Source organism: Doryrhamphus excisus, linkage group LG13 (assembly GCF_037039965.1).
Source record: "Doryrhamphus excisus strain RoL-2023G ecotype Guam linkage group LG13, RoL_Dexc_Guam_v1.1, whole genome shotgun sequence".
Classification (NCBI taxonomy): domain Eukaryota; kingdom Metazoa; phylum Chordata; class Actinopteri; order Syngnathiformes; family Syngnathidae; genus Doryrhamphus; species Doryrhamphus excisus.
In genome coordinates, this window is record NC_136369.1 from 11,045,017 (window position 1) to 11,066,183 (window position 21,167).

The 21,167-nt window shown below is 41.6% G+C and overlaps 1 protein-coding gene across 2 annotated transcripts; it reads right to left on the reverse strand.

Annotated features, from left to right (window-relative positions):
- Nucleotides 1–526: 526 nt before the first annotated feature.
- On the reverse strand, nucleotides 527–18,765 carry mindy2 (MINDY lysine 48 deubiquitinase 2). 2 transcript variants are annotated; one of them, XM_058089397.2, is made up of 10 exons: nucleotides 18,522–18,765; nucleotides 17,776–18,454; nucleotides 17,444–17,501; nucleotides 15,714–15,778; nucleotides 9,278–9,436; nucleotides 8,957–9,059; nucleotides 5,035–5,177; nucleotides 4,312–4,485; nucleotides 1,137–1,343; nucleotides 527–1,067 (listed from the first exon to the last, which is right to left on the reverse strand). In XM_058089397.2, exons 1-10 carry the CDS (start codon nucleotides 18,728–18,730, stop codon nucleotides 882–884), a joined length of 1,983 nt encoding a protein of 660 aa, XP_057945380.2. In that variant the 5' UTR covers nucleotides 18,731–18,765; the 3' UTR covers nucleotides 527–881. The 2 variants fall into 2 exon arrangements, with proteins under 2 accessions (XP_057945380.2, XP_057945381.2); XM_058089398.2 differs by having other exon boundaries at nucleotides 17,776–18,746.
- Nucleotides 18,766–21,167: the final 2,402 nt, after the last annotated feature.

Sequence of the window (21,167 nt, forward strand, 5' to 3'; positions counted from 1 at the left end):
AAAAAAATATATATATTACGAGAATATAATCTTAATATGACATGAATAAAGTGGATGAGTCGATGAGGTAACAACTGTCATATATGAAATGTAAAATGAGAATAAGACATATGTCGTAATGTAAAATGGGGGAAAAAAATGGTTTAAAAAGTTGTAATAGTGTAAGAAAAAGCAAGCGTAAAAGCCAAACTAGATAGTAATATCACCCTAATAAAGTTGTAACATTGTGAGTAAGCCTTTATTCTTGCAGATAATAAAGTAAATACAAAAGTAGTAATATTATGTTTTATATTGTATGTTTGTAATATTATTTCGTCCTTTTTTATATATGTTTTTTCATGTTAGATTTAGATTTTGTTCTCGCAATTCTACCTTTATGATGGGATTAGTATGACTTTATTCTCTTTTTATTCTCTTTTTTTCCTTTAGTGTAGCCCTAATACCTCTTGTGGAGAATAATCCCTTTTAACGTTTAAAAAAAAATGGCAATGTGCAGAAAAAATTCATCTTGGCATCAACAGCTCACTTAACAGGTAAGCAGGTCTACTTTTACTTTTTACAGCAAGAATAAAAAAGCGGAGGAAAAGCATGATGACTGTGTTTGTGTTTGTGGAGATGATGCTGTCTTCGGCTTATAAACGATAGCCACCATGACGGATATAGTGCACTGTGCAACTTGTAACAAAGGTCAGCTGACTCGGGTCAAAAGATGCGGGGAAATCGTTGTCATCGTCGTCGTCGTCCTTCCTCTTGACGTCGGCTGAGGATAGAGGATAGCAGGCACCAGTGGTTTGGGAAGCAAATCCTCTTGTTAGTGTCTCCTCGTGCGCCAAACTCGCACACAAACGCACACACACACACACACACACACACACTCTATGTTACAAAATGACACATTTGTCTTTATCCTTGGATTCCTTCTTGGATTTACGCTCGCTGCTTGATGACTGTTTTCCCGGACTAGCTGTGGCGCCAGCTGCTGCGACTGTCCCGGCGCCGGTCGCCGGGCCGCCATCTCCATCGGCTCCCCTGTCCGCCTCGTCTCCCTCCACAGGGTCCTGCTGACCCTGCAACACACACCAAGTATTACCACAGTGACAGAAGTTGCAAAGCGCCTCAACGCCTTTCACACACACCTGCACTTGTGCTGCAGCAGCTGCCGCCGCCGCCGCCGCAGCTGCAGCCTGCTCCTGTTCTTGCTCCTGGTAGTACTGCGAGGCTCGGCGGTCCTCCTCCTCCTGGAGCTTTTTAGCCAGCTCCAGGTCGCTGATGCCAGGGAGCTGCTCCCACTGCAGGTCCTGGCTCTGCTGCTCCTGCTGCAGCGACAGTGCCATCAGGTAGTCCTGATGAATTACAGACAGAAAGACAATATAGCTGTCAATACAGAACACTTTCAACCTATACTGTAAAACAAGGGTGTCCAAACTTTTTCCATTGAGGGCCAAAAACTGTATAGATGTGGTACTACACTTGTACTGTATAGATGATAAGAAGTTATAGCTCATGAACTTTAAGCCTTTGCTCTTCTTTTCCCAGTTTTGCTGCTCTTTTTTAATTTCCAAATATAATAATCTTTGTGCATGTTCTCCCCATGCCTGCGTGGGTTTTCTCCGGGTACTCCGGTTTCCTCCCACATTCCAAAAACATGCTAGGTTAATTGGCCACTCCAAATTGTCCATAGGTATGAATGTGAGTGTGAATGGTTGTTTGTCTATATGTGCCCTGTGATTGGCGACCAGTCCAGGGTGTACCCCGCCTCTCGCCCGAAGACAGCTGGGATAGGCTCCAGCACCCCCGCGACCCTTGTGAAGAAAAAGCGGTAGAAAATGAATGAATGAATAATCTTCGTAATGATTTTATTCCCATAATATTTTCACTTTATTCCCATAATACTATGACTTTTTCCACAACATAATTCATTCATTCATTTTCTACTGCTTATCATCACGAGGGACGCAGTGGAGCTGGAGCCTATCCCAGCTGTCTTCGGGCGAGAGGTGGGGTACACCCTGGACTGGTCGCCAGCCAATCACAGGGCACATATAGACAAACAACCATTCACACTCACATTCATACCTATGGACAATTTGGAGTCACCAACTAATCTACCATGTTTTTGGAATGTGGGAGGAAACCACAGCCTAATGAAAAAAAAAAATACAACTTTATTTTGTTTTTGTTTCTCATAATATAACAACCACTAAAAAAATTACATTTTTTTTCTTTAATATTTAAAGTCTATGTTCCTAAAGTCTATGCTACTAAATTGGGTAGTTGTTTGTCTATATGTGCCCTGTGATTGGCTGGCGACCAGTCCAGGGTGTACCCCGCCTTTCGCCCGAAGACAGCTGGGATAGGCTCCAGCATACCTGCGACCCTAGATAAGCGGTATATAAAATGAATGAATTCATATTTTCATTGTTAGGGTAGATAACCTGTTTACGACATTCCAAATATATATGTTTTTTACCACCCAATATTATTATATAGTAAGCTGTAGAGTATACTACTACTACGCAGTTCTGCTTCTACTCCAATATAAGTGGCAAGTAAAGGCTGATTCTGATTCTGAAAAGGTGTTAATTGCAGCTGCAAAAAAAAAATCTACAATTTTTTCTCCCCAAACCAATCTTGTAGAAACCTGTGTGCCTGGGTAAATAATCAATAACATTTGGCAAAGCTATTGTCTCGTCGTTTAAGTGGACAATTTATCAGCACGGTTCGTGTATGAACAGATGGTTGCGGAAACCACTAAAATTGCAGAGGAAACAAAAACCCGCTGAATAATTAAAGGTGCCAGTGGCGATGTTTGGTGCATTGTGGAGGTGATGTTCTGGGTGCGGTAGGAGCTTTTGGAAAGGCGGGGGAGGGAAAGGTGTAGAGGGGCCTCAATTATAACTCATTTATTATTGAGAAATATTCACAAGGATGCAGCTGTGATTGGGATGGTGCACAAGACTCAGCTGCAATTATTTTTTTTTACTAGTTCAATTCAGCAAATTGTGAAATGCTTTGTTTCCATTGTCAAAGGCAGTAAGCCGTACCAAAATAAATCTGTACTGCGCCACTTTTTCGCACCCTCCGGGTCAGTGGTACAAACAGCAACCGAGGAGGAGCATGGGGGGTCTCCTGGGGTTGGTGGTGATGGTGGCGGACACATTTGATTCGAGAAGAAAATGGGGACAGAATGGAACGGTGGAGATTGTGGAGTTCAGTCATCCCTCGACATTTTGCGGCTCCAACATTACGCCCTCACGCCATTGCAGTTTTTCAATAATGTATTCACTCATTCAATATAGACATATTTATATGTTTTTATAATCCCGAACGCCTGATCCTAACAATGGATTTATACATCTTTTATGGGTTTTTTTGCGCTACAGGCAAAAAGAGGTGATAATGCAACTCTTCACTCATGGATTCCATTTCAGAGCAATTTTAAACGGCAGAAGCGCATTTGATAAGAGCTCCACAAAGCTCATGTGATGGAAAATTATATTATATTATATTATACTTATATAATTATAAGTATATTTATATAAATTAATTAATTATATGATTGTTGTTATTATTATATTATTTATATTTATCAATTAATTAATATTAATATTTCATTTATTGCTGTCTGGTCTTGAACCAATTAACAAAGATAAACAACGATGACAGTAAAACTGCAGCTTACAGATCTACGGCATAGCAACATTTCTATATTATATTATATTATATTATATTATATTATATTATATTATATTATATTATATTATATTATATTATATTATATTATATTATATTATATTATATTATATTATATTATATTATATTATATTATATTATATTATATTATATTATATTATATTATCCCGCGACCCTCGTGAGGAAAAGCGGTAGAAAATGAATGAATGAATGAATTATATTATATTGTACTCTATTATATTATATTATAAGTAGATTTATATTAATTAATTCATTATATTATTATCGTTATTATTATGTTATTTATATTAATCAATTAATTAATATTCATATTAATATTTCATTTATTGCTGTCTGGTCTTGAACCAATGAACAAAGATAAACAGCGATGACAGTATAAAACTGCAGCTCACAGATCTACGGCATAGCAACATTTCTAGCTGCGTGCTATCAAAATGTTACATTGATACCCTTGGTTTTTGAGTAGAGGCAAAGTGAGCCGCGTAGGTACCACGGCATGCAGGTTGGTCACCAACCAACTGTTAGCACTTGTGGAATCATACAACAAACTAGAGGTCCCGCTGGTTCTGACAGCCTTGCCTGCGTCAGTGCTCAGACCTGGTCTATCTGATCCTGCTGTCCTCGATACACGGTCTCCGGATCAGACGGGGGCCTCAACCGAAACTCGGAATCACAGAAGTTGCCGTCTCCGTCGACGTTGTGGAGACTCTCCCACACCACTTTCTCCTCTGTGAGGAAACCTTGATCTGTAACCAGCAGGTAGAGCTGACCCTGAAGATAAACACACACACACACATCTTTTCATGCACTTGATTGTGGATGTATAAATGTACACATATGGTTACTTAAGGGTGTGTCACTTATCACTTAAGGGGTCATAAGTGACACACAAAGCTTCGCCTGCATTGGCAGAGATAATGTGTGATAGAGAAGAGTTCAAAACACAGAACACAAGAGTCACTTCCCCTCCTGCAGATAACAGGAAGTCTGCACCAGCTGCATTGGCAGGAAAAACAGTGCAGGCAGAAATAGTTAATGAGATTAATCTAATGATCAGTTACACGTCATAATGAACTGAATGACTGCAGATTGTATGCGTGTTCAAATGAAATTAAACCATTACCATAATGAATGAATGACATCATAAATGAATGATACCGCCTCATCTTTATCAGCCTGCCCCATGTATATGTATACGCCCATCAATTTATGCAGGCTTCGCTACACATCTTAAAATAAAGCCTGGAGCTCTGCAAACTAGCCATAAGTCAACTACAACGATGTGCCAAATCCTGGCATGGTTGGGGTTGGCGCATTTACCTTATATTTAATCATGGTGCTGAAGTGGTTATTCCTGAAAAAGACGCAGAGCTCGCCCTCCTGCACGGTGGATGTGAGCTCACACAAGCCGTGGTACGTTAGCTGGGTGGCTGTGCTGTTCAGAAACTGCTCGGCCACAATACCTGCAACACACACATGCACAATCCTGATCATCATTGCTGGTACTGTATATAAATATAAATACATCCTTGTTTGTCACTCATAAGTAGGGTTGAGCATCGTCTGAATTTGAACGATTCCTAATGATTCTCGATTCCAATGCTTTTAATAGTAATGGTCATAAAATTTAGCATGATTTAAATGAGGGCACTAACCAGAACAATCTATTTTTGAATGAAATGTTTGAACTTGGGCTGTTGGACGAGTGGTTAGCACGCAGGCCACACAGGAGACCAGAGTTCGATTCCACCCTTGGGCATCTCTGTGTGGAGTTTGCATGTTCTCCCCGTGCATGCGTGGGTTTTCTTCGGGTACTCCGGTTTCCTCCCACAAAAACATGCTAGGTTAATTGGCGACTCCAAATTGTCCATAGGTATGAATGTGAGTGTGAATGGTTGTTTGCCTATATGTGCCCTGTGATTGGCTGGTGACCAGTCCAGGGTGTACCCCGGCCCGAAGACAGCTGGGATAGGCTCCAGCACGCCCGCGACCCTCGTGAGGATAAGCGGCAGAAAATGAATGAATGTTTGAACGTGGGCTGCACGGTAGGCGAGTGGTTGGCACGCAAGCCACACAGCTAGGAGACCCGAGTTCGATTCCACCCTCGGGCATCTCTGTGTGGAGTTTGCATGTTCTCCCCGTGCATGCGTGAGTTATCTTCGGGTACTCTGGTTTCCTCACACAAAATCATGCTAGGTTAATTGGCGACTCCAAATTGTCCATAGGTATGAATGTGAGTGTGAATGGTTGTTTGTCTATATGTGCCCGAAGACAGCTGGGATAGGCTCCAGCACGCCCGTGACCCTCGTGAGGATAAGCGGTAGAAAATGAATGAATGAATGAATGAAAGTTTCTTTCTACAGGAGTACATTTTCACAAAAGATGTTTACTTTTAAAACGCTAATAAAAAAAATAATCCCACATTTGCCTTAGTACCGGTTCTCATCGATGCTCCATGCCCAACCCTACTCATAAACAGAATGGAAAAACTGCAAATATTCTGGAACACCCACTTTTGTTTGACACTGTTAGGGAGGTATTTGTTTCTAAATATGTTTATTATTATCTCTGCTAGAAGGTTATGCTTTCACTGACATATGCTAATATGTTCACAGGATTATGTAAAAACTACTTATCCGATTTCCATAACTCCTTTGAGGGTGAGCGGATAGGTCAAGAAAAAACCCATTTTGATGTTTCCAGTAAATAATGCAGGGGAAAAATCAGGCATATGTTAAAGTAATGATTCATTCATTACATCGATGCATCAATTTCTATTCCTACGATTCTACTATTGTCATGTGGTGCTGCTCTGCTGACTCTTTCGTGTATTTGTTGCACTTCGCTTCCATCTGGCTGGGAGGAGCTCATCACCTGCAATCATATTCATCTGGACTATTTAAACCCTGCCATTCCACAGACCTGTTGCCAGATTGTTGCTGATTCCATGCCTGTGTGCAGCTACTTTTTCCTTCATGTTCTGTGTGTTAGCTCCTGCTAGGTTTTCAGCAGCTCCTTGTGTTAGTTCTTGTATTTTTTTTCCCGTGGCTAGTCCTGGCTACTTCTGTTGTACTTTGTTTTTATCTTCTTTGTGTATTTTTTGGGGTTCACAGACTCATTGTAATAAATTTTGCTACACGCCAACTCGACTCTCTGCATCTTGGAATCCAATTACTGGCCCACGGCCCATTGTTGAATGTGTCCTGTTATAAGTCAAAAATGTTGCTCAGAAAATGGTCCATATTTTTTGCCTAAAAGAAGCATTTTCAAGTATAAAAATGACTAAATGAACTAAAATGCAAATACAAGGCATTCAGAAGACGCATTCAAGGATGCTGTGAATGATTTGTAGTATTTTACACTTGTCACTATGGTGTGATGCACAAGCACAACAGGCTTTCATTGCAGGTTGGAATTATCTTACAATAGGCACAATAATGCCTAATAAAAATAAATAAAAACACGGGCTACCAACGTCACTTCCTGTGCGCCTTTTCACTCTGCTCCCCGAGGGAACACATTTACAGCAACACACATTTTCTGTTTATGTGTCTACAATGTTGGGTAATATAAATGTAAATGTAACTATAGGGGTGTTATGTCATGTTCTCATGATGTTAAAATGTACATACTTAGAAACAGGTTACAAGGTTTTCTATGCTCTATGCCAGGGGTCTCAAACTCAATTTACTTGGGGGCCACTGGAGCTCGGGTCTTGGTGAGACTGGGCCGCATCAGGTTTTCAAAAACACAAAAGCAAACGCCTTTATTAAAAACTAAAAAATTTTAAAAAACTTTGCTTTGGTTCCAATTTTCGACAAGAAAAGCTCTGATAAAACATTCCACTGTTCTCAAATATCTTACTTTTTATTTTTCTACACAAAATAAGATGAAAAATAAATAAACAAATCAAGAATAAAGAAAATCAATCAATCAGTAATAAATAAATAAATATAATAATAAAACGGCAAATAATAAAAACTTAAGAAACCACATATAGTTGATGGGTAGACAAATAATTTTTTTCAGATTAAAATGAACAAAGCATTATTAGAGCCCTGTAGACATGACAAAACACGACTATAGTCACATTTATACTTTTTTATTTACAACATATTGCGCAACTGCAGGGTCTTGAGACACATGCTAACTCGCAAACTAGAGAGCTAGCGACCTAAACGGTAGCCTTCAAGTTATTTCCTTTAAACTTAAATAGCCAAAAACGTACCACTTCCACACGGATAGGGAGGATAACTATTAACAGTTATTTAACCTTTAACATGAACATTAATCAAACGTAATAATTTTTTCTGGGTACATGATACCATACAGCATCCATATCAAACTTGCGCGGGCCGCACTAACATTAAACTTTCATATCAAGGCGAGGGCCTCAAACTAGTGTCCTGCGGGCCATATTTGGCCCGCGGGCCACGTGTTTGAGACCCCTGCTCTATGCTATTCCATTTATAAAGAAAGAATCGTCCATCCATCCATTTTCTATGCTGCTTATCCTCATTAATGTCGAGGGTATGCTGGAGCCTATCCCAGCTGTCTTAGGGCAAGAGGTGAGGTACACCCTGGACTGGTCACCAACCAATCGCAAGATAAACCAAAGATAAACAAGGTATTACTTTGAGGTACTACTTCTACACTACTGCAAACTCCAACCTCAATAATAAACATGAATAATCAGTCAATGAAAAACAGGGCATTGCGATTTCTGCTGAAACTACTGCACTGAATGCCATTACAGGCTTGTGCAGGACTATCTAATGAAATGTTTGGCCAGACAACCGCTCAGGAAACCTAGCGTTGAATGGGCAAATATTTGGTGTCCAAGTTTGGTGGTGAGGAAAGTGTGAGTTGTGTAAGTAGGTCAGTGATGTGTGGCCAAATGCACGTTCTGCTTTTATTTGAACTTGGCTCGTGGTTTTATGTCAAGTGTGTTTGCCCTGGTAAGTCCGGGAAGAAGCATCTTGTGCTATGATGCCACTAAAAAGACCGATTTTATCCCCTCTCTCTGTCCTGCCTATTCATTATTGTACTTGTGAAGTAATAAGGGAACAGTACAAAATGTAATAGCAGTCAAAAAGTCGGGAAAATAATCTGATATAAATGGCAGGAAGTGAGGTCTATTCATGAACGAAACAAAGCTAATCAGACAAAAATATGAAATATGTTGCATTCTGTAATGAAACACAAAGAGAGAGCGAAGAGAGAGAGACAAAAAAGTAGTGACCTTCGCCTGCCAGCTCACTGTTGTCCGACTGTTTACAGGATATTATCTTCTCCACCAGCTGGTTGTAGCTGCAGTTGCCCACTGCCTTGACAATGTCATGAATCTGCAAATAAAAGATACAAATTGTGTGGAGAAAAAAAAAGCATTCATCAAGAAGTGACGCAAAGCCATGGAATGTTTACATTTAAGTTTACAAGTCAATGATTGTAGCGGCCACACTGCCTTCTCAGCGGCCATTTTCTGCATTTGCAATGAATTTGAGTTAAAGAATGGTTAAGATTGACTTCAGGGATGCCTACTGAAGCGGCAAGGTCAACTTACCTGGGGGTCGACCAGCCAGCCGTGGAAGAGAGGGATGTCCAAGAGATCAAACACAATGCATTCTGGTGTGTACTCAAAGACCCGCACCCCTGTGAACTTCACGTTGACATCCAGGCCTGTTTGTAGTTTGTGCAACACTGCCATGGCGTCACTCATGTTCTATGAAAGGAGAAAACATGAAATTAATGTACTGTAGAGGAATATGATCATTTCAACATGGGGGTAACAAAAAAATGAATAAAAAGGAACTCTGTAGAGACAAGACAAGGCCAACGAATAATAAAGTAGAAAGCACTCGGTATTCAACCATGATACAGCATGATTTATGAATTGTTACATTTTTGAATACAACATTTATAGGTCAGAAAAGAGGAAAAAGCATAATAAGGTCAATTTGGTGTATAACAGGGGTCTCAAACTCAATTTACTTGGGGGCCACTGGAGCTAGGGTCTGGGTGGGACTGGGCCGCATCAGGTTTTCAAAAAAAAAAAAACGCATTTAATAAAACAGAAAAATGAATAAACTTTGCTTTGGTTCCGATTTTCTACAATAAAAGCTCTGATAAAACATTCCACTGTTCTCAAATATCTTACTTTTTATTTTTCTACACAAAATAAGATGAAAAATAAATAAACAAATAAAGAATAAAGAAAATCAATCAATCAGTAATAAATAAATAAATATAATAATAATAAAACGGCAAATAATAAAAACTTAAGAAACCACATATAGTTGGTGGGTAGACAAATTATTTTTTTCAGATTAAAATGAACAAAGCATTATTAGAGCCCTGTAGACATGACAAAACATGACTATAGTCACATTTATACTCTTTTTATTTACAACATATTGCGCAACTGCAGGGTCTTGAGACACATGCTAACTCGCAAACTAGAGAGCTAACGACCTGAACGGTAGCCTTCAAGTTATTTCCTTTAAACTTAAATAGCCAAAAACTTACCACTTCCACACGGATAGGGAGGATAACTATTAACAGTTATTTAACCTTTAACATGAACATTAATCAAACGTAATAATTTTTTCTGGGTACATGATACCATACAGCATCCATATCAAACTTGCGCGGGCCGCACTAACATTAAACTTTCATATCAAGGTGGGGGCCTCAAACTAGTGTCCTGCGGGCCACATTTGGCCCACGGGCCGCGTGTTATAAAGTGACATTGTCAGTAGAATATTTTATGAACAAACACACTACAAAAACATAACCTTCTTGGTGCTAGTTATCACAATAAGATGTGCTTTAACTACACAGCCGTGAATTCCAAGCTGTGCATTAAAGCCTGCAAACAGGGATTGATTTTTCGACCTTTACAAGAAACCATTAGCTGTTCCTACTGCTTTACAGCAGCACTGTATCTGCTCTTCAGGTTTGTCCAGTTAGTCCGTGTCAGGACTCCTCAACTACTACATCATGAAGAGGGCCAAAGTTTCAAAAATGTAAAGACCCAATAGCCGGACAATGGGCGGTCCCATTATAATCACTTGACATTTACATTTTGACTGATTTTTATTGTGAGTGACTTTCAAACATAGCATTTCACAAACATTAAGCTCTGCGCTTTAAACAATGTTGCTGTAGTGCAATGCTTCTCAAATAGTGGGGCGGGGGGTGCGGTTAACTGTCAGGGTGTGCGTGACGGGCAGGGAGGACTTTCAATGTTATTGCAGACCTGCCAACATGTACCCATTTATCTTACTCAGCATGCAATATGACTCTTGAATATGTCTTCAAGCGAGAGGCGGGGTACACCCTGGACTGGTCGCCAGCCAATCACAGGGCACATATAGACAAACAACCATTCACACTCACATTCATACCTATGGACAATTTGGAGTCGCCAATTAACCTAGCATGTTTTTGGAATGTGGGAGGAAACCGGAGTACCCGGAGAAAACCCACGCATGCACAGGGAGAACATGCAAACTCCACACAGAGATGGCTGAGGGTGGAATTGAACCCCGATCTCCTAGCTGTGAGGTCTGTGCGCTAACCACTCGACCACTGTGCGAATCATTATTATTCATTCATTCATTTTCTATTGCTTATCCTCACGAGGGTGCTGGAGCCTATCCCAGCTGTCTTCGGCCGAGAGGTGGGGTATACGCTGGACTGGTCACACTTATTTATTATATTAAAATCTTGTCTTGTCCTGTTCTCATGGACTCAATCTCATGCATCCTCTTGTCTACTGAGTTGGGTGTCATGTGACACTCGTACTGCCAACTAACAAAGAAAGAAAACGTCAATGCACGCAAAGAAAGTAGAGCAAAAGTCATTGTTTTAAATGAAGAGGTCAGGACTTTGTATTGCCCTGTAAAGTAGCTGCACCAGCACACATCCCTTTATATGTAGAGGTATGTGCGTGTACAAGTGCCAAGCACCCACGCACCTAGAACCTGATGAAGCCGACCCATTCGTCCGTTCAGCCTCAAAGCATCTCCCAGCTGGCTCAATGCCAGACTGACATTAAAGTCTGGGCTCAAGATAAGCATTGCAGCTGAGCCCTACAACTCTGTTATGACAATGGCACTGGAGCGCTTTTACGTTTTCATTAACTACTGGGGGGGGGGAGACACAATGTTGTGTAAAGACTGAATCACTTGGTCTCTGAGCGGACTGCTGCACAATCAAATTAGAGCCGGTAGAACAGCTCTATCAATAATTCAGCCCCTATAAAAATAATAACACTCGCTTTTGATTGACACAATGTTTATGATTGTGGTTGTAATTTGCAGTGGTGTACAACTGCATTGCCTCATTCTGATAGCTGTTTATAATATTTAACCTAGCTAAATATGGTAACCAACATATTAGGAACATCTCTGCAGTATTCACATTACAAAATTGGCCATGACAGCATTTGAGTTCATACCAGTAAATTCTCTTTTTAATACATTTATATTTTGGCTAAAGGAGTGAAGGTGGCGAGTGGTTAGCGCGCAGGCCAAACAGCCAGGAGACCAGAGTTCGATTCCCTGCTTGAGCATCTCTGTGAGGAGTTTGCACATTCTCCCTGTGTATGCATGGGTTTTCTCCAGGTACTCCGGTTTCCTTCCACATTCCATTCCATTCCAAAAACATGCTAGGTTAATTGGCGACTCCAAATTGTCCATAGGTATGACTGTGAGTGTGAATGGTTGTTTGTCTATATGTGCCCTGTGATTGGCTGGCGACCAGTCCAGGGTGTACCCCGCCTCTCGCCCGAAGACAGTTGGGATAGGCTCCAGCACCCCCGCGACCCTCGTGAGGATAAGCGGCAGAGAATGAATGAATGAACGTTTGAACTTGGGCTGCACGGTGTTAGAGTGGTTAGCACGCAGGCCACACAGCTAGGAGACCCGAGTTCGATTCCACCCTTGGGCATCTCTGTGTGGAGTTTGCATGTTCTCCCCGTGCATGCGTGGGTTTTCTTCAGGTACTCTGGTTTCCTCCCACATTCCAAAAACATGCTAGGTTAATTGGCGACTCCAAATTGTCCATAGGTATGAATGTGAGTGTGAATGGTTGTTTGTCTATATGTGCCCTGTGATTGGCTGGCAACCAGTCTAGGGTGTACCCCGCCTCTTGCCCAAAGACAGCTGGGATAGGCTCCAGCATACCCCAGCGACCCTAATAAGGATAAGCGGTATAGAATATAAATGGATGAGCAGAACAGAAATTCATGATGGGGCGGCCATCTGTCTCAACTGGTTGGGCTGACAAACGTTACATCATGAAAGAAAACAATATATTCCAATGGAGCGATAGTATTTTTCAGTTCACAGGTGAGACGGGCACCATGAGCCGAGTGCGCCTTCTTGCTTTGACGCTTGTCGGATGATGGAGTGAGGTGTAAAGCCTTCGGCCCGACCCCCTCTAGAGTGTGTGCAGATTAGGCCGCTTGCAAGCATCACGGATGGCGGGATTAGCGGAGCCTGCATAATGGACCACATCTGCTCCATCCAACGGTAGATGATATGATTAGCGCCACATCACTCGCACTTATCTGGGCTCTTGATGGATCCTTCTATAAGAGTTCATTATGAACAGTAACAGACAGAATACAGTCAACCCTCGCCACTTTGCAATTAAAATGACATGGATTCACTCCATTTTTTCAAATATATATTAACAAATAAATCATAATTAATAAATAAATCAGCATTAATTAATAAATAACTCATACAGTATGCATATTTAAGTTATTGTGTGAGTTTTTATAGTTTTCTATGCCGCTGCATGCTGGGTGAGAAGCAGGGCACATATAGACAAACAACCATTCACACTCACATTCATAACTATGGACAATTTGGATTAACCTAACTCCACACAGAGATGGCCAAGTGGAGAATCGATCCCAGGTATTCCCGATCTCCTGACTGTGTGGTCACCGTGCAGCTCCATTTTCATAAAAATGGCTAAATGAACTAAAAAAAAATACAAGGCATTCAAAAGACACATTCAAAGACGTTGATATACACTCGTAACTATGGGCTCTAATTTCGTAGACGAGGCGCTGCGCCGCGCACCCACGCCTCCAACCCTCCCACCAGTGGAATTGGCAAATAGGGAGGAGTGTAATCTTAACCAATCAAATGAATGCCTCTCATTGCCTTTAAAGGCACTGGACTGGACTGCATTGCGTATTTTACAAATGGGATCCATATGCAGACCTTTTTACTATACACAACAAAATATGATGCATTATATGTCATCATGTCTCTTCCCAGTTATATTTTTCCTTGCAAGATGTTTATGATACCATTCATTTGATCACTGCAAAGGTACAACGTTTCTGCAGTGATTTTTGCAACATTTTTGAAGTATCTATTGCTCAACATGGCCAAATATTGGACACTGGACTCTTAGCTTCCACAGCTCCCCTAAGTAAATATTTAGCAACCGCTAAAGAGCAGCAACTGCTATTTTAATCCTCATACACTCGTGTGACAAATGACGTATAACCGTGAACTTAAAAATAGATCTGTTATGAATTCCTATGGCTCCGGCTGGAGTAAATGGTCACAATCCAACAGGCAATGAAAAAAACAAAACCCTTCAGAATGCAAATAGGAGGGCACATGTTCACACTCGAGACCTGAGCTTCCAGCCTGTTGCGGCCCACGGACACCCACATACATTAGAGCTCCCAGGCCGGAGTCTAGGATTAGACCACCATAATTACCGTGTAACACAAACTCAAGCCCCTCCCTAAAGACGCCGCTGATTTATTTAAGAAGTTGCATTTCAGCCCCGCTCAAATTTAGAAAGCTTGTGCCACTGAGCATCAACGAATGAGCAAACACGCTGCCAATATTTCTTCAAATCATTCACAGATGTGCTGCTGAAGGAAAGAGAGGCCGCAACGTAGGCAGGCCCGCTGAAGATGGGAGGAAGCAGAGGAAGTGGAGTTCCATCTCCAAACCAAGTGCATGGTGAACCACACAAACACACACACACACACACACACACACTCGCTCTAAAGGCTCAGCAAAAGCCTCAGTAATAGCCTAAAGCTGAACCCAGCCATGCGTCTCTAAGCATTTAGCACTGTTCCAAACAACATCACACACTCCTGACCTCTGTTGTTCCCCGAGTCTTGCAAGACATATCTTATGTAATACAGAGCGGTTGAATAGACCTTAGCTCCACTTTTATGAGGTGGGTTATCAACTCTCAGTTGAAATCTACAGTTAAGAACCTTCCCTTACCCTTAATGTTAATAGTATAAACATGCAGGCATAACAGCCAGGCAGCATGGTGCAAAAACATCAATACTGGTGGCCAAACAGTTGCTATCATAATATTTAAGTGCTGGTAAACATAGGAAATACAAGAGCTGTATTAAAAATGGTATTAACATCCATCGCTTATCCTCACTAGGGTCGCAGGTATGCTGGAGCCTATCCCAGCTGTCTTTTGACAAGAGGCGGGGTACACCCTGGACCGGTCGCCAGCCAATCACAGGGCACATATAGACAAACAACCATTCACACTCACAGTCATATCTATGGACAATTTGAGTCGCCAATTAAACCCAACATGCTTGTCTTTGGAATGATGAATGATGATGAAAAGATGCCCAAGCAGAGATCTGAACCCAGGTTTTCCCAATCTCCTGATTATATGGCCTTCATGTTAACCACAAGCACCTATTAATGCCACACTGTTGACATTTGAAAAAATAGAGTATTATCTGTTGTGCAAGTGCTTACCTAATATAGTGGTTGGGGACAGTGCGTACTGTATTTAGTAAAAACTAGTAGTGCTCCAATCAATCGGTCACAGATCGGTATCAGTGAAAATGCACGCTATCGGTATCGCCAAATACCGGCTTTAAAGTCGGTGTCGGGATCGGTATTGGCGGCATAAAACCCTGATCGAAACATCCTTAGCAAAAACCCATGCAAGGTACACACTATAGGACTTACCTGCTCATAGTTTAGCCGCTGAGCCTCGGAAATCTCTTTAGGTTTGGTCTCCAGAATGTAGTCTCCTGCAAGGGGGCACACATACAGATTGCTCAGTAAAGACAGGGAGTCAAATAGTTTTCAGACAAGGTTCGACTCCTGCCAGCTTTTCCCACAGTACAAACAGAGTATTGAATCTTACATCCATTGCAGTGTCACGTCAGAGTTCTATCGAGCCGGCTCTGTCTAAGTGGGGCTAGTTCCCCCCCATAATCATGACGCATGAATTGAGATGGAAATGAGTAAATACACTCTTGTAATGGCCATGGCAGTATTATTTGAGTCAGCTATTTTTTGTCCCTCTTCATCAGGCTCACCAATTGTATCTACTTGGAATACAATCATTCATTTTCAACCGCTTTTTCCTCACGAGGGTCGCAGGGGGTGCTGGAGCCTATCCCAGCTTTCTTTGGGAAAGCTTTCTACACCCTGGACTGGGTGTAGCCAGCCAATCACAGGGCACATATAGACAAACCATTCACACTCACATTCATACTCACATTAACCTAGCAAGTTTTTGGAATGTGCATGCACAGGGAGAACATGCAAACTCCACACAGAGATGGTGGAATTGAACCCTGGTCCTCCTAGCTGTGAGGTCTGCCCGCTAACCACTCGAATTTTTTTTAAATTTACGTTACTATTCACAGTATATAACTTGTTTTTACACCTGCATGACACCTGCAATGAGGTTGAGTAAATATTCTTGAATGTTTTTATGTATGTAATGACTGAAGAATTCATAAATCAACAACACAATGTTTTGCTATTGTAATCAAATTAATTTGACAGAGAAAAACAGAAAAAGCTAACCAATTAGCTCCAGCGAGTTGCCGATACATTCCACTGTAAGGCTGCCGAGTGGCGCTCTCCACCCCCTTGGACTCTGCATCGTCACCTATTTGTCATCCTTGTCCTTTGTGTGTGTTGATGCAGTATTACAACACGTTGGGCCGAGATTAGAAGCCTCGCAGCATTATCATAGCGAATAAAATGAGGAAGAGGAGCAGGCAATATAGTGGGCCTATTGTTGAAAGACGATTCTTTGTCATTGTAGCTATAATGTCTATTTGAGGCATGGGTGCCAAAATAGTAGAATTCTCAATACTGCACAGGAAAGCGACTGTACTACTGCTCATAACAAAACGTCTGTTTTGCTGTGATTTTGAAGAGGTACATTAATTATGTCACATGTTGCACAACCACAAAGCAGGAATGACACATTAGGATTTCCCCCTGCACTTGGTCACATCCGCTTTTTGACACATGAGGCACATTCTTCCACCACAATATTAGGCACACGTGCACAATGCAAATTAAATAAAATATTAATATAAATATACCCCCGCGACCCTCGTGAGGAAAAAGCGGTAGAAAATGAATGAATGAATATTATAATAACGATGGATTAGATGTACAGTATATAGAGGTACCAAAGGCACTTCACAGTAAACCCACTACTCATCCACCCAGTCGCAGACTGGTGGTGGTGGTAATCTACATCATCCACAGATGGAAACATGCCAATGGTCTCTCCGACCACCAGCAAACATTCATACACTGTGTTGAGGAAGCGGGGGATGGAACCACCAGCCATCCAGTTTCTGGCCAACTTAGCTCTACCTCCTGACCCACTGCCGCCCAAAATAACGGTTCCCTTGTGATAAATTAAAGATTGAATGGCTACTCACCAAGATACTCCATCAGTTGCTCGGCTGTAATAATCTCCATCATAGGAGGCATCTTAACCTGTGACAAAAACATTATTTATTTTTATGAATGTAGTTCATGGATAGTACATCTATACTGCTATACAATAAGTGCACTGAGAACTGTAAAGTATATCCGTGTTTAATTTGTTTAAGTGTATAAGTGCTATAGTCCCTTGTGAAGATGGTTGCCGAAATATGATGTGTGTGGTCACTTTGGAGAGATACTGTACATGCATGTTAAATTATGGTCTGCATATACATACAGAAGCTTGTTAATAAATGTGTATATGCATTTCTATTTAATATGTTACCTTCCAAGCAAGCAGGAGAACGTTCATGATGGCCAAAAGCGGACAAGGGCCGTTCTCGTTCTGGGTGATGATAGGCGTGTTCTCCTCCCTCCATTTGATCCACTTTATATGGTAAATTGACTGACCAGCCACCCGGTCCTTGGCGCACGTAGCCTTGGTGCCATCCAGGCCGAATTCGTTCTGAAGGGCCAGGGCCAGTCCTCGGTCCTCCAGGCCCTCGCTGTTCAAGTCCGAACTGGGACAGGAGTTGAGCTTGGAGAAGGACTCCAGCGAATCCAGGCTCCGGGACTCGCACCCACCGAGACTGGCATCGGGGTCGCTGCCACTTGCCAGTCCCTCGGATAAGGCGTGTGGTGCGTTTAGGTCCGCTGTGATTGTGCACAGATAGGTCGGTTTGGCAAGTTTAGTCGGTTCGCTTTCTTCACAAGCCAAAACGTGGCTCTCCTCTACACCTGCGCTTTCCTTTGCGGGAGGTGCGGGCGGCCCGTCGCTTTGGTTGTTTACTAACTTTGAGGCACCACCTTCCTTATCTGGTGCGGCCACGACTGGCTCAGTACCCGTCCCGTTACTGATCTGCTCCCCGGATCCGGACCCGCGCTCCTCGACGTCCTTCCTTCCTTTTTGCACAGGCAGGACATCGGCCACGTCCGCCGAGTCACACTTCCCTGCAATCAGCGTGCTGGGATGATCGGCGGTGATGTTATTACAGCTATCGGTATCAAGCAAAGTACTGAGAGAAGCCTCACTATTTGTGCATTTCTCGGCTGTTCCTTTCACGCCTCCCACGGTCGGAGCTTCGCCGGTGTCCGCCCCGATGGTGGTGCTCCCGACAGTGTCTCGATGCACGTCTGCATTTTTCTCCATTTCGATTTATCGACTGTCGACGAATTCTAGCTGAATTGCAGCAGTAGATTCGGTCCAAAAGACGCCATGACAACTCTCCCAGTGACGTCATCAGAATGAGTTGTTTTCAAGCAGAGTTGGGGGCGCTAGAGACACAACATTCAGGCGGTGCTGCGTTTGGAGACCCTCGTATAATTGAGACTTCTTATGAAGTATGCCAACACTTGTAAATGTATACAGTATATGTTATAAATACATATGTTATAAATATACACATGTATAATATGTATATATCTTCAATATTCACCGATAGGCCACGTTATGAGCATTTGCACGGACTCTGGATCCAGTAAAAGCAATGTTTTCTTTAATGAAATTTCAGTTTATGATAAACACAATGTGTTTATTATTGTGTTTGTAATTTGCATTTAATGTAGAACTGTCTTCTGTATCATACCAGGTTGTTTATTGGTTATTGTAATATTGTGGTTACCTCATTTCGCCACATGAGAAAGTGAAAATATTAAAATGAAATGAACCTCTTTCCTTGAAGTTCTTAATGATCTGATGTATCCGTTGTTTTCGGTGCAATTTTACAAGCGGCAATATCCTTGCATGTGATGCCCTTTTTGTGCTAAGCAATGATGATTGCACATGTTTCCTTGTGGGTAACAGAGGAAGAACATAGATTCCAAGCACAGCCCTCTTTTTAAAGCTTCCACTGTTCCACTGTTCCACTGTCACTCAAACATGATGACAGTTATCCCCAGCTTTTGTCCTTGTTGACACTCTCCCCTATTTTAACCAAACAATCCCTAACATGGTGTCAGTTGGTCCTTTTGTGGCATGGCTGAAATGCGGTGGGAAAGTTTTTTTGGGATTCTTTCTTTTTCATGACAAAGAAGGACATTGCAATTAATTGCCATTCGTCTTATGACTCTTCATAACATTCTGAAGTGCACTTTGTAAAAAGCAATACTTGTGTCATTCTCAAGACAGTTAGCCATGACTGTAGGTATGACCCCAAATACTCTAAAATGACGCACAGCAATGTCAGTGGGGGATACTAGTGGCTGGGCCAACTACAGTTCATTTTAAGGAATTTGCTGTAGCATAAGACAATGCTATAATGGCTACAATTTTGTTCAAATTTTTTTTTATCTATCTGTAAAACAACTGTGTGTATCCAAATTAATAATTGGTCATTTCAGAAATTGCACTGGTCTTGACTAAATGTACTCTTGTATTTTACAAGAGAAAATGTTTGATAGTTCTAGGATTATGGTTTTCTTTACCTGTAGGACCATGTTTACGTCAATCGCTTGTTTTTTCTCACCAGATTGTCTGACGACACAGCATGAACGGTTTCGCCACATGTAGTAAGTATCTACAGACGCACGAGGGCAGTATTTCCTCGATTATACAGTACAGTACACAGAACTCAATGGCTACTAGGCATAAAAGTCAAACTCCAGCCACTGAACCCGTCCATTAATGAAGCCTCACTTAGTACGTTGTATCATGTTAAACATCTACATGACTGGAAATGTCCCTACATTCATATTATGGATTGGTTCATTTTAATGTATTCATTTTTAACGAGAATTGATCGAAGAAATGTCTTTGTTATGATTAAGCATATGTATTTATTTATGCGTACACACATGAGTACATTATCCTAATTAACTTGAAATATCGAACATAGTTAATTGTTTAATAAATGTTATACTTAAGGCAAACAAAAATTTCATGCCTGTCTGCTTCATTCTCCGTGCGCCTTCTTGACCCTGGGCTCACACTGACTACGTTGATCCAGTCAGGATTGCTGCAAAGTGTCACTCACACTGACTCCGGTAGGCACTGTGGTGAGCGTCCATCTCAGTCTGGCCTATCTTACTTTATATCTAAGGCCTCTAACATGTAATGTCCCTCTGATGTACTCGTTCCTGATCCTATCCATCCTGGTCACTCCCAATGAGAACCTCAGCATCCTCATCTCTGCTACCTCCGGTTCTGCTCCCTGTCTTTTCCTAAATGGGACTGTCTCTAGACCAAACAACATCGCTTCCATCACACATCACGCCTGACAGTTTTCTCCACCCATTGTACTGAGTTGACTCCAGTTACTTAAAATTGTCCACCTTTTGTATCTCTTCTCCCTGTAACCTCACTCTTTCACTTGGGTCCTTCTCATTCACAAACATATATTCCGTCTTGCTGGGGCTAATCTTCATTCCTCTCCTTTCCAGGGCAAACCTCCACTCTTCTAACATCTCCTCCACCTGTTTCCTACTCTCACTACAAATCACAATGTCATCTGCAAACATCATAGTCCATGGAGAAAATGGATGGGTAAAGTGCTTTAGATTTTAGATTTTGAATGTGATTTGTGTAATGTTTTACTTACTTTTACTCAGTGCATACATTTTTAATAAATTTTATCTTAAACGTCTGAGAGCCACAGACACACAAGCACTGTAGTGATCAATCACGCTCTTGCTTGATTGAAAACCTCTGGTAGCCCAGAGGTTCACATGTAGTGGGGTGAG

Coding starts and splice junctions, on each gene's coding strand:
- mindy2 (XM_058089397.2), bottom strand. CDS start 18,730: ATGACGTCACTGGGAGAGTTGTCATGGCGTCTTTTGGACCGAATCTAC. Junction 9,060..9,277: donor GCTGGCTGGTCGACCCCCAG/GTAAGTTGACCT, acceptor TTTTATTTGCAG/ATTCATGACATTGTCAAGGC. Junction 4,486..5,034: donor GCACCATGATTAAATATAAG/GTAAATGCGCCA, acceptor GTTTATCTTCAG/GGTCAGCTCTACCTGCTGGT.